The sequence below is a fragment of the Sarcophilus harrisii genome, chromosome X, assembly GCF_902635505.1.
Source record: "Sarcophilus harrisii chromosome X, mSarHar1.11, whole genome shotgun sequence".
Lineage (NCBI taxonomy): Eukaryota > Metazoa > Chordata > Mammalia > Dasyuromorphia > Dasyuridae > Sarcophilus > Sarcophilus harrisii.
In genome coordinates this window covers 5442953-5455322 of record NC_045432.1, presented here as the reverse complement: position 1 = coordinate 5455322, position 12370 = coordinate 5442953, and the positions used below count along the sequence as shown (strand labels likewise).

At 48.3% G+C, this 12370-nt stretch overlaps 1 protein-coding gene across 2 annotated transcripts; it reads left to right on the top strand.

Annotated features, from left to right (window-relative positions):
* The first annotated feature begins 4457 nt into the window (after positions 1-4457).
* Positions 4458-11469, top strand: SLC10A3 (solute carrier family 10 member 3). 2 transcript variants are annotated; one of them, XM_031944420.1, is made up of 2 exons: positions 4458-4596; positions 8371-11469. In XM_031944420.1, exon 2 carries the CDS (start codon positions 8526-8528, stop codon positions 9954-9956), a length of 1431 nt encoding a protein of 476 aa, XP_031800280.1. In that variant the 5' UTR covers positions 4458-4596; positions 8371-8525; the 3' UTR covers positions 9957-11469. The 2 variants fall into 2 exon arrangements, with proteins under 2 accessions (XP_031800280.1, XP_003774709.1); XM_003774661.4 differs by lacking the exon at positions 4458-4596 and adding an exon at positions 4614-5116 and having other exon boundaries at positions 8375-11469.
* The last annotated feature ends 901 nt before the right edge of the window (positions 11470-12370 follow it).

The following is a 12370-nucleotide window of genomic DNA, read 5'->3' as shown; positions in this document are numbered from 1 at the left end:
AAAGTGACCTGGTATTACCAGATCCAGAACTATATTATAAATAGGCAAAAGTATCTGGTACTAAAAAAAAAAAACACTGTACAAAAGTATCTGGTCCTGCCTAAGAAACAGAGGAGTGGATCAATGGAAGAGATTAGGTACATAAGATATAGTAGTAAATGACTGTAGTAATCTGGTGTTTGAGAAACCCAAAGACCCCAGCTTTTAGGATCATAACTGAATATGTGATAAAGAAAAAAACTGTTGGTAATACTGGAAAACAATAGGGTACACCATAGGTATTATGAACATACATCATATAAGAAGATCAGGTCAGAATGGGGATGTGATTTAAACATAAAGGGTAATACCATAAGCAAATTAAGAGAGCAAGAAGAGTTTACCTGTTAGATCTATGGAGGAGAAAATCTATAACCAAACAAGAAATACAGAGCATTATGAGATGCAAATAGATAATTTTGCCTATATTAAATTTGAAAGTTTTTGCCCAGATAAACCAAATGCAACCAGAATTAGAAGGAAAGCAGAAAGATGGGAAACGGTTTTTATAACAAGTATCTCTGATAAAGGCTTCATTTCTCAAATATATAGAGAACTGAGTCAAATTGATAAGAATATAGATCCACACACTTATAGTAGCTCTTTTTGTGGTGGAAACAAATTAGAAATTAAGGGGATGGCCATCACTTGGGAAATGGATAAACAAGGTGTGATATATGAATGTAATGGAATATTATTGTGCTATAAGAAATGAAGAACAAGTGAGAGAAACTTGTGATTTCAGACTTGAACAGGAAAAGCTAAGTGTTGCTGCTCAGAAATGTTAAAAGTAAGATTTAGTTTTGTCTTCATGACAGCAAAGAGCCTCAGGGAGCTGAGATTTCTGACTGCCTAGCTGCTCCTGACTGATATTCATAATTTTGACTCCACACCAGTAAAAGGTACTCTAATCTCTACATGAATCAGTAATCCTTTGGAGTCATAACGTCTGCCAGGAAATTGAATCTCAATGAGTTGGGGCAAAAAATGAGCAAAATAAGTTATGGATGTCAGAAATATTTCGTCTGAAATAGTCTTAGACAGGACCAGTGGTTCTCAATGGTTTTTGTTCCTTAAACCTTTCAACAAAAACTGAAAAGCTGCCATGTATCCTTAAGACAGCTTAATATATATGGAATATTACTGTTCTGTAAGAAATGACCAACAGGATGATTTCAGAAAGGCCTGGAGAGACTTACACGAACTGATGCTGAGTGAAATGAGCAGGACCAGGAGATCATTATATACTTCAACAACAATACTATATGATGATCAGTTCTGATGGACCTGGCCATCCTCAGCAACGAGATCAACCAAATCATTTCCAATGGAGCAGTAATGAACTGAACCAGCTACGGCCAGAGAAAGAACTCTGGGAGATGACTAAGAACCATTACATTGAATTCCCAATCCCTCTATTTATGCCCACCTGCATTTTGGATTTCCTTCACAAGCTAATTGTACAATATTTCAGAGTCTGATTCTTTTTGTACAGCAAAATAATGTTTTGGTCATGTATACTTATTGTGTATCTAAGTTATATTTTAATATATTTAACATCTACTGGTCATCCTGCCATCTAGGGGAGGGGGTGGGGGGGGTAAGAGGTGAAAAATTGGAACAAGAGGTTTAGCAATTGTTAACTCTGTAAAGTTATCCATGCATATAACCTGTAAATAAAAGGCTATTAAATTAAAAAAAAGACAGCTTAATATACTACTCACATACTACTAAATCTTTTAGATTTATTCATTAGGTGCTTAGAATAATTAAAATGATAACTCATATCCCTACAATTCCAAATTCAAATTCACATTAAATAAAATATAGCCTTTTAGTCTACCATAATTATGAAAACTCTAAATACAAAATGTTAAAACTCTGAATATAAAAGTTACAACTATTTTATGTGGGACATTATGTATCAACTACAAGAATAGCAACATAAGCTGAGGAGTCTAAATCAAAAAACAATCTTAATGTTGCAATTAACAAGGAACAATGATGAAACATGTATCCACCTCCAGAGAAATTCCATTGATTGATATATGAATGCAAAACAAAGCATACTTAAAAAAAAAACAAACCTTTTTGTCTTTTCTTTGGTCTATTTTCTTTCACAAATATGACTAATATAGAAATGTATTTTGATAACCTTTATCAAATTACTTGATGGAGGAGAGGAGGGAAGGCAGAAGAGAATTTGGAACTCAAAATTGTAAAGCAAAACAACCACAACAAAACAATGGAAGTTAAAAATTGATTTTATGTGTAATTGGGGGGAGGAGGAAATATTAAAATTCAAAAAAATACTGTAATGAGAGGTAATACAAGGCTTGTTTCTGCAGACTGTTCATGATGGTTTCAAGATGATTTGGAGATCATGGTTTTCAGCTTGACAGTAATGGTTCAGGAAAGAAAAAGTTCATTACATTTTAATCCTGTAATTTTACAGCTAATGAGATGGGATCACAAGGAAATGAAAGAACTACTCTAGGGCAGGGCACAGAACCGAAATGAGGGCATGGGCCCAGACCATCTGTTGGGAATCTGTACTACAATGTTGAATCCTCAGGATAATCTATAAATTCTTTGACAATTCGAGAAATTGTAAGAAGGAATACATTACTTAGTCAGAAGCTGTGGTGTTCTCTTCTTTAATAGAATATAACGGTTCTCTCTGCAGTTAACACTTTGTAAGGATTCCAACGAGAAGCGGTCATAATTTGACCTAATTGCTGTACAAACAAATCTTGTGTCTGATCACGATCGTTTCCAATCTCTGCAGAAATAGTTATAATACTTCAAATGTGTACGTGTTTGTCACAGAGGAAAAGAAATATATTTGTAACAAATTCAAGATCGCCCAACCTTGTATGGGCAGTAAGAAAAAGGTAGACAGTATGGGAACCCGGGCAAGACCCGTCTGTGCCAGGGAAAACTGGAGATTAAATGTTGCCAATTTTTGCCTTCGCTTTCAGGGAAATTTCTCCCTGCCCCTTTGTGTTTGTAACTGGGAGGAAGAAAGGGAGGTTAAGGGAGGGAGGAGTGAATTTAAAATGTAACACTGATGATGTCGCTGAGGGCCACTGCAATATTTTAAATTCTTACAAGGGAAGTTCAACTATTCAACTTGTAACAAGTAGAACTGCTTTGAAATGAAAGTAGAAGAATGTATTTAAAGCAAGGGGTATGAAGTAGAATTCAAATGAGGAGGCATGTTGTAATTAACATGAAAATTCTCTGTTGTTTAAACTTAACAATAAATAAATAAAATTATAATTTAGAAAAAACTTCTCATATCCCCAGTTTAATGATAGGAAAAAAGCTCGAGAGTTTACTGTGCATATTCACCAAAAATAAAATAAGGAACTTTTTTTTTTATAAAGAAAACTATCCTGTACCTTTTTTGGGGATCTCCAACCCACAAACGTTCCCCCTATTCCTATTGCTTTTGGTGCATTTCAAGAGGATGATATGGCTCTTTTCCTAGTATTTTCCATAATCCCTCGACCAATGTCTTGCGCCCCACGGTGGGACCAGGCCAGATGCGGCAGCTGAGGACGTTTATCCCCCTCACTCAGGGCTAGGAAGTTTCTTGATTTAAAGGCCCACAGAACAAAGGTTTTGTTTTTCCTCTAGTCCGGCCCTCCAACGGTCTGAGGGACAGGGAACTGGCCCCCTAGTTAAAAAGTTGGCGGGCCCAGGGTACTTCTATGTTGTTCCCAAGAGGCGCTGGAGCAGCTCGAGGCTGGAGCGCCATCTGATGGCCGATGACGCACTTGGTCTGAAGCGAAGCTAATCAGGAAAAGGACCGAGGGGAGGGGGCCAGAAACAGAACTGAAGACAAATATGAAACGTTTGTGAAAATGAGTCGCGAGAGGAGGCCGAGAGGGCGGAAGGAAGCGGAGCGCTACGAAACTATAAATGGGCGCCGTGAAGGCGCTTAGAGCTGGCTTCCCGAGCAACCTCAGCTTCCTCCCAACCTAAAACTAGATGGCCTGGGAATCGCCCGAGCTCCAACGACCCGCCCTAACCCCGGCGGTCCCCGAACAACGGGAAACCGAGAGGGAAAAAGGACCCAAGCCAGGTTTAGGCCGTCTCCCACCGAAGCTGGTAAAAAGCAGCGGAGGCTTATGGGGGAACGGGATGGGCCGCCCCCTCCGAAATCGGATCAATTGCATTCCGAGTTTCACCTGGTGAGCTGGCGTTGATTGGTTCCCTAATGCGTTTCCTCTAGACGGTATCAAGGCCGGAAGTACCCGCCCTCCTTTATTCCGCCGGCTTTTAGACCTTCCTACTTTCTTGGTCTGAAGCGGCGTGAGGGGACCGGGGCGGGGCGGGGGGCGGGACCGTGTGTTGTCAGCCCTGGGGGCGGAGCTTTGTGCTCGGAGGGGCGGAGCGAGGGCGGAGAGGGGGCGGGGCGGGGCGGGCAATAAACTACTCTCGAGCCGCTTGGAATTGCAGCTTGGCGCGGCTCGCTTAGGCTCCGGCCGAGCTCCGCTCCGCTCCGCCCCGCCCTCCAGCCGCCGCCCCGAGGCTCTGCCAGGATCTCAGGTGAGAGTGTGCGGCCCCGGCCCGGAGGCCTCGGCCTCCTCCATCCTCCGGCCGGAGCTGGGCTCGCTGCCCCCGGGACCGCTGGATCGCGCTTCCCGCCGCCGGCCCCCGGCGCTTTCTTCCCGGATCGGGCTCGGCGTTCGTTCGGCCCCGCCGCCGCCCCGGGCAGCCGCGCTGCAGCGCTTCCCCGGCGCTCCCAGCCCCCTGGGCGGGCCTGGCCCGCGCCACCTGTCCGGAGCTCTCCGCCAGGGCCTCCCTCCCTGGCTCACCCCGCTCCCGGGGCAAGCCTCTCCCCAGAGGCACCGGGAGACCGCCCGCCCGCGCGCGCGCGCCTCCGATCCGGAGGCTCCCCTGCTCTCCTTGCCAATGGCTCGGGGGGCTTGTGTGTTCCGGGGCTCCGGGCCGTGCGTATGAAACGTGAGGAGGCCGTCCTCGGGGGAGCTCCTCTCCCGGCCGGGCGCCCGCCCTGAGCAGCGGTGGCTGCCGGCCCGCCGCGGGAAGCCGACTTCGGCCGAGGCAGGTGTCTTTCGGACAAGCCCACAATCCTCCGCTCTGGTAGCGGTCACTGCTGCCGCCACCGCATCTTTTCAAGTAAAACAAAGGCCGTTTCCTCCGGTCTGTAAAGCGCTTCGGGGAACCCGCCCGCGCTGCCCGGCTCATTCATCCCAGCGTCTGTGGCAGAAAGTTTGCTCTCCCTCAATAGCTCTGAGGTTTAGTACCCTCAGAAATAGGGGGGGGGGGGTGGAGGGGGGCGGCTGATGTCAACACTCATTCTTCCTAGGTTTAAGAAACCTCACGGAAGGACCACTTTGCCTTCCTTCCTATTTTCTAGCTCTTTAGGGGAACTTTTCTTCTTGCTTAACTGCACCATCCCTTTTATAGAATACAGAAACGGTTGTGCTTCCCCAAGTCACTTCACTGGGCTTCTCTCCCGAAATCCAGCCCCAAAGGGAAAAAAAAGGGGCTGGGGGGTGAAGCAGGACGGGAAGGAGCACAGCACAATGAGCTTGTTCTTTGATCTTCGCTTGCCACTCAACAAGTTGGGCAAGAGGGATGGATGTCTGTGTCTATGGCAAAACCGTGGCCTCATCCCGTTTCAACAGCTGAGTAGGAGCAATTAAATTAGGCGATGCCACCGCTTTCGTCATAGGGCATTGTTCCACATCTCCCTTTCCCAAGTAGTCCTTTCTGCTGAGGGCTTCGGTAGGTAAGGCAAATGCGGTTAAAATCTCTGAGCTTTCTGGACCTGCTACGGATTTTATGGGAGCAGCTCTGGGTCAGTTTCCTATCTCGGACTCCAAGTAGTTCCCCCCATGAAGTGCAAGAAGAGGGGGCTGAAACCTGAGCCAGTCTCCCACATATATGAGAAAAGAGGCCTTCTCAGAGAAACTTGCTGTAAAATTTTGTTATTACTTCATTGTTTCTGATACCTTTTATCCGAAGGTAGTTTCCCCATTCTCCCTTTTAATGGGGTCTAATATTGCTTTTGCTTTGCTGAGATCATGATTGCTGTCCCTTGTCTTTTTTACTTCAGCTGAAGCATATAGTAGAGGCTGCTTCATCTTTTTTTTTTTTTTTAAACTTTGAGTGTGTGTGTGTGTGTCTTTTCTGTTTCATGTTTCTTGTAAACACCATATTGTTGGGTTCTGGTTACTAATCCATTCCGTTTTCCACCTCCAATTGACGGGTGAGCTCATCTCATTCACATTCACAGTTGTGATTACTGTTTCTTTCCAGCCTCCTTTTTCTGCTTAATCATTCTCTCCTTCTCTTTATCCTATATCCCCTCAAAAGTCTGTTTTGCTCCTGACAACTGCCTCTCTTACTCTGCTTTCTCATTTAGAATCCCCCTCCTTTTCTCTTGTCTCTTCCTGTTAACCTGTTGGGTAATAGAGATTTCTATACCCAGTGTGTGTGTGTGTGTGTGGTGTGTGTGCGTGGTGCGTGCGTGCGTGTCTGTGTGTGTGGTGTGTGCGTGTGTGTGTGTGTGTGTGTGTGTGTGTATACACTTCCCTCTTTGAACCAGTTCTGTTGAGACTGAAGTTCAACCATTCCCCCTCTACTTTGTGAAAGCTCTTGTGTGCCTCTTTTATTTGCGGTCATTTCTCCTGTTCTACCTCTCCCTTCCCCCTTCTCCCAATGCATCCCTTTTTCTCACTTCCTCGGTTTTTTTTAAGACCATTCTCATGGATGCTTTTTTTATGATATTAACGCTATTTTTACTTCCCCCATCTATTCAAATGTGCCCTTCCTTCCCTTCTCCTCATACCAGTGTGATGACAGCACATACCCTTTCTGTACATCTGAGAAGAGAGAGATTTGTTTTCTCATCTCTTAGAGGGTCTATAGATGGTCTCTATAGAGTCTTCCTTGTTCTAAAGTCTGTGATCCTAGAAAGGAAGAGTTGAATATTTGAAAGGTTGAAACCCAAGCACAGGAAATGGTCTGAGAGAAACTGAGCCGGGGGGTCTCAAGAACCTGATAAATAGATCCAAGCGTGTGATGTGCACCATCACCAAGATTCCTGACCTGATGTGAAAGCTTTCCTTCCCAGAACCCTCGGAGTCACGTCATGTGAATAGCTGCTTAACAGAACGGGGAAGGCAATTGAATAAGAAACTACTCCCTTTGGGGGGGGGGGCTTGGGGAGGGTGACCACACCTTGTGGGCATGGTCCTATCTCTTGCTCCAGCTCAAATCCAGTGCTTTTAGGTCTTCAAGGGAGCCACTGCTTTCTAATCCCAGACAGACATATGTAGCCTGCGTAAGGATGTCAAGTATAGATTTGGCCACAGCCCCCAGCTTTACGTGCATGGTCAAAAACACGTAGCTGGAGGGCCAGAAGGGACTATTGAAGTCATCTGGACCACCATCTCACTTTACAGATGAAGAAACTGAGGCACAGATAACTCAAATAACTTGCCTAGACATTAGGGTTTGAATACAGATCCCTAACCTCAGGGGCTCCCCATGGCCAGCAGGCTCCAGCTTAGCACGCCAGACCTTCTATAGTCTGACCCCACTTCCTTTTCCAGTTTTCTTGCCCACTGCTCCTCCTACATGTACTCTAGTTCTTGGCTATACTGTTCTTCCCATCTCCCCTCACTGTTCTCCTGTCACAAGACTATTAAGTAGAGTTCAGCATGGTGGCCCAGAAGGAAGGGGACGTAATGGTGACTACTGTCGGGCCCTTGGCAATGGGAAACTGAAGGGGGGAACTTTCTAGTCTATGCCTTCTGGGCATACAGGCATTGCTATGAGAGTCTTCAGGAGAAGGGGCTGTCTTCTCAGACCCTGGATCAGTCAAAGCCCTCCCTGGGCTGGGGAGGGGTGGAGAAGCAGGCAAAGTGGGGAGAGAGCCAAAGGAAATGAAGGGTCTGGGGCCTGGTATGGCCAGCTACTCAGTTTTTGCTGAGACAATCAGGGTTAAATGACTTGCCCAGGGTCACACAGCCAGGAAGCGTTAAGTGTTTGAGGGCAGATTTGAACTCAGGTCCTCCTGACTTCAGGCTGGTGCTCTCTCCACTGCGTCACCTAGCTGCCGCTTTGATTCTAGAGCGGAGTCGGTTTCTAGGGCCATGTGAGGCTCTGGTAGGTTGGAGCTGTAAAAGCTCACGGCTACAATGAAGGAAACCCTGGAGAGGTGGCAGGCTTCCAAGAGAAGAGTCCTCCTCTGTCTTGCTTCTGGCTCTCTTCCGTGGCCCAACAGCCTGGGCTAACTGCCCCCCCCCCCAACCTGCTTTTCTCACACTTCTCCATCTCTCCTCTCCCCAGGCAGGGCTGTGCTGTCAACAACAACAGCAAGACAACAGTCAGCTGCCCAGTTCTCTCCCAGGTCCACCTCATGGTACTCGTTAGGAGGCCCTGCTGAACCCACAGACTTCTCTCCCCGCCTCTCTTGAGTGGATGGCTCCGGTCTTTCAGCAGAGATGGCATTAAGCAGCAGCAATGGCAGAACCAGGGAAAGTGCTGGCACGGGATGGGAGCGTGGCTGTTCATCGCCCAAACGCGCGCTCTGGTGGGCCGTGCTGCTTGCCGGCCTACTCGGCGGGGCTCGGGGAGTCCCCGACGCTAACTTCAGCGTGGCCCCCGGCTCCAAAACCCCACTCTCAAAGGGCAGGTATCTGAGCATTGGGGAAGACTCCGTCATGGAGTTTGAGTTCCCAGAGAAAAGCAAGGGCATCATCGTGGTCTCTAGTTGTTACCCAGCCCAGAGTAACAGGACGGCATTCGGGCCCGTGTTGAGCGTCACCTCTCTGGACACAGAGGTGCTGAGCATTGAGAACGTGACCGCCCAGAGCTGGGACAACAGCCACTTTGTGGTGAACATCCAGTCTGGCCTGGCCGGCCTGGCGCCGCTGCGCATCCGGCTGCTCGACCTCCAGAAGGTTCCCCCTATGTTGATCGAGGAGCGACAAGATTTTCTCATCAAAGTTTCTCCCGTGGAAGACGATGCTCCCGGCCACCAGGGAGGCCTGGGCCGCTTCTCGGAGAGCCCGGTGCTCTACGTGCTGCTTCCGTTCGTCTTCGTCAACAAGTGTGCGTTTGGTTGTAAGGTGGAGCTGGAGGGTTTGAAAGGGCTGGTGAAGAGTCCCCATCCGGTGCTGCTGGGCATCGTGGGCCAGTTCCTCCTCATGCCCCTCTATGGCTTTTTAATGGCCAAGGTCTTCACTCTGCCCAAGGCCTTGGCGCTGGGACTCATTATCACCTGTTCCACGCCCGGCGGGGGAGGAAGCTACCTTTTTAGCCTGCTCCTCGGGGGGGACGTGACCCTGGCCATCTCCATGACCCTGATCTCCACGGTGGCAGCCACGGGCTTCATGCCACTGTCCTCCGCGCTCTACGGCCACCTCCTCAGTGTCCACGAGACGCTGCACATTCCTTTCTCTAAGATCCTCCTGACCTTGCTCTTCATCGCCATCCCCATCTCCGCCGGCATGGTCATCAAGTATAAAATGCCCAGGGTTTCCAGAGTCCTGCTCAAGGTCATCAAGCCTTTCAGCGTCGTTCTCATCCTAGGGGGGCTCTTCCTGGCCTGCCGAATGGGGGCTTTCATCTTAGCCGACGTCAGGCCCCCGATTGTGCTCGCGGGGCTGACGGTGCCCCTGGCTGGCCTCTTGGTGGGCCACACTCTGGCGGCCTGCCTCAAGCTCTCCGTACCCCATCAGCGGACAGTCAGCTTCGAGGTGGGCATACAGAACAGCTTGCTGGCTCTCGCTGTGCTTCAGCTGTCCTTCCGACACCTGCAGGCTGACCAAGCCTCCCAGGCCCCCTTCATCGTGGCCCTCAGCAGCACCTCCGAGATGCTGGCCCTCGTCATCGGCCACTTAGCCTACAATAGCCTCTACTCTGTCACCTAAGGCTTCTGCCTTCCTCCTCCTGCCCCCACCAGAAGTTATCAGATACCAAAGGCCTTCAGTCTCTATGCACTATGCACCCAAAGTCCGGGCTTAGCTTTTTTTTTAAACCAGTGTTTTTTTATTCCTGCCGGCCATGGCCTTCGGTGCCAAGAGGAAGGGGCAGGCGGCTAGGGAGAAGGGTTAGCGAACGCATTTGAATAAAGAGAGAGAAGGAAGTTCTGAGTGATGAAAATTCTCTGCCCTCTTGCATTTGGGAGAGGCCGAGGGGCGGGGAGGCCGAGATCCCGGGCGTGGGCGTCAAGGGTAAGGCGGTACCTGCGGCTTCCAGCTTGCCTTTTGGCAAGTAATTCTTTAGTTGCCGTTCCCAAGAACGGCAGAAGAAAAGCCCAGCTGAAGCTTCCAGAACCCGGACCTGGCCATTTGGGGTCGTGGATTCCTATCAGTCTACCCGGAACCCCAAGCCTGGCTCTTGTTCTACTGCTGCCCACAGCTCACTGACCCCATTATACCCGGGCCCCTTTGTTGCTGCTTTGTTTGACATGTTTAAACCTACTGGGACCACCGTCCCGGGTCCAGTTATCTCCTCTCAGAGGACTTAGGCTCCCATCCCTGTGGTATAGGGAGCCTAGCACTCCATGGCTTTTGTGCCCCGAGGAAGGCAGCTTTTAGTTTCTTCAAAGAGAGGAGTCCAAGCCGTTAGCATTGTCTTCAGGGACAAGCTCGGGCCCTTCTCGGCCGGCCCTCACGTCCGCGTATTCCTTCCACTCCTTATGGACGAATCAAAAAGGGTAATTTTTGTTAGGAGAGGGACACCAGAACCCTCACCTGCCCCTGTCTCTTTCTCCAGTAATTGTGACAAGGTGGAAGAGAATGACAAGTATCCAGCCAGGTTGGCTTTGACTATGTGTGTGTGTGTGTGTGTGTGTGTGGCTGTTGTGACCATGTGTGTGACTCTGTGCCCCAGCTCGGGGGCAGAGGTAGACACGAGCTGAACAGCTACCTGATGCCGTTCTCCCGTGAACTCCTTGAAAAAAGAAGGGTCTCGGGGAGTGTGTAGCATTGCAGCAACTTGAAGCGCAGTGGAAGGCCCTGCCCTGACCGCCCCCCCGTGGAGGCACCCTTCTTGTGGCCCATTCTTGGGTCAGGTATCTGGCAGCTTGAGTTCCTAGAGGGAGCTCGATCTGTGTGTGCCCACAGCAGAAGGGGCTGGGCTTCTTCTGCCCACGGCTGGGATCAAAGCCCCACCCTCTCACCAGTAGAAGCTGTCATGGAATGGAAGCTTGGGTAGCTGCCACAGTGTGGCCTCCTGCTTCCACCACTAGCCCAGCCCAGTGCAGCTTCAGCGACTAGTCTGAATTTTAAGGGCAGGAGAATTGCCTGCAATGTTTTCCAGAAGCCAGGCTGCTTGTGCTTCCTTTAGCTGCGGACTGTGGAGGGGGAGTTATATTTTTACATCATTTCTTCTTGTATTATTTGTTTTTGAATTCCAATTATTAAAGTGATTTTCATTGGATTTTTATGATTCCTGAAGGCTTTTTTTAAAATAAGCAACAAAAACCCTTTGAACCTGATGAACTGAAACCAGATTTAGACGTAGGCCACAATAACACCCACATGGGGGAATGGCAAGACCTCTTCAGACTTGATAGGACCTTAGTAACTGCGATCAGGGAATGCTGCTTTAGGCAGTGCACTTTCTAACATGCTTGGATTCTCGGGTGATTCAGTGGACAGCGAAGGACCAGAAAAGCCAGAGTGTGATACTTGCCTCGGACACTAGCTGTTCGATCTTGGCAAAGTAACAACTTCTCTAGGCCTCAGTTTCCCCATCTGTAAAATGGGGATAATAGCACACATGGGTAAAGCACTTGCACGCCTTAACAGTGTTATATAAATGCTGTTGTTCAGTTACTCAATTGGGTTTGACTCTTCGTGACCCCGTGGCCCCTCTGTCCTCCGCTCTCTCTTTTTTTAAATAGTATTTTATTTTTTTCCAAATACATGTTACAATATCTCTCAACATTGACCTCTGCAAAACCTTGTGCTCCAAATTTTTCTCCCTCTCCTCCCCTTTCCCCTCCACAAAAAGCAGCAATCTGATATATGTTCAATAGTAAATTTTAATTAAATTACATTTAATATTAAATATGGACAATTCTTCTAAGCACACCTCCATTTTCATCACATTGCACACACACACAAATCAGCTCAAACAGGGGAAAAAGACAAAGGAAAAACACGGGCAAACAAACAGAAACGTCTGATCCACGTTCAGTCTCTCTCGTCCTCTCTCTGGCTGCAGACGGCTTTCTCCGTTCCACAGCTATTGGAATTGCCTTAGATCATCTCATTTTTGAAAAGAGCCAAGGCCATGGCAGTGGATCATCACATAATCTTGTTATTGTGTACGATGT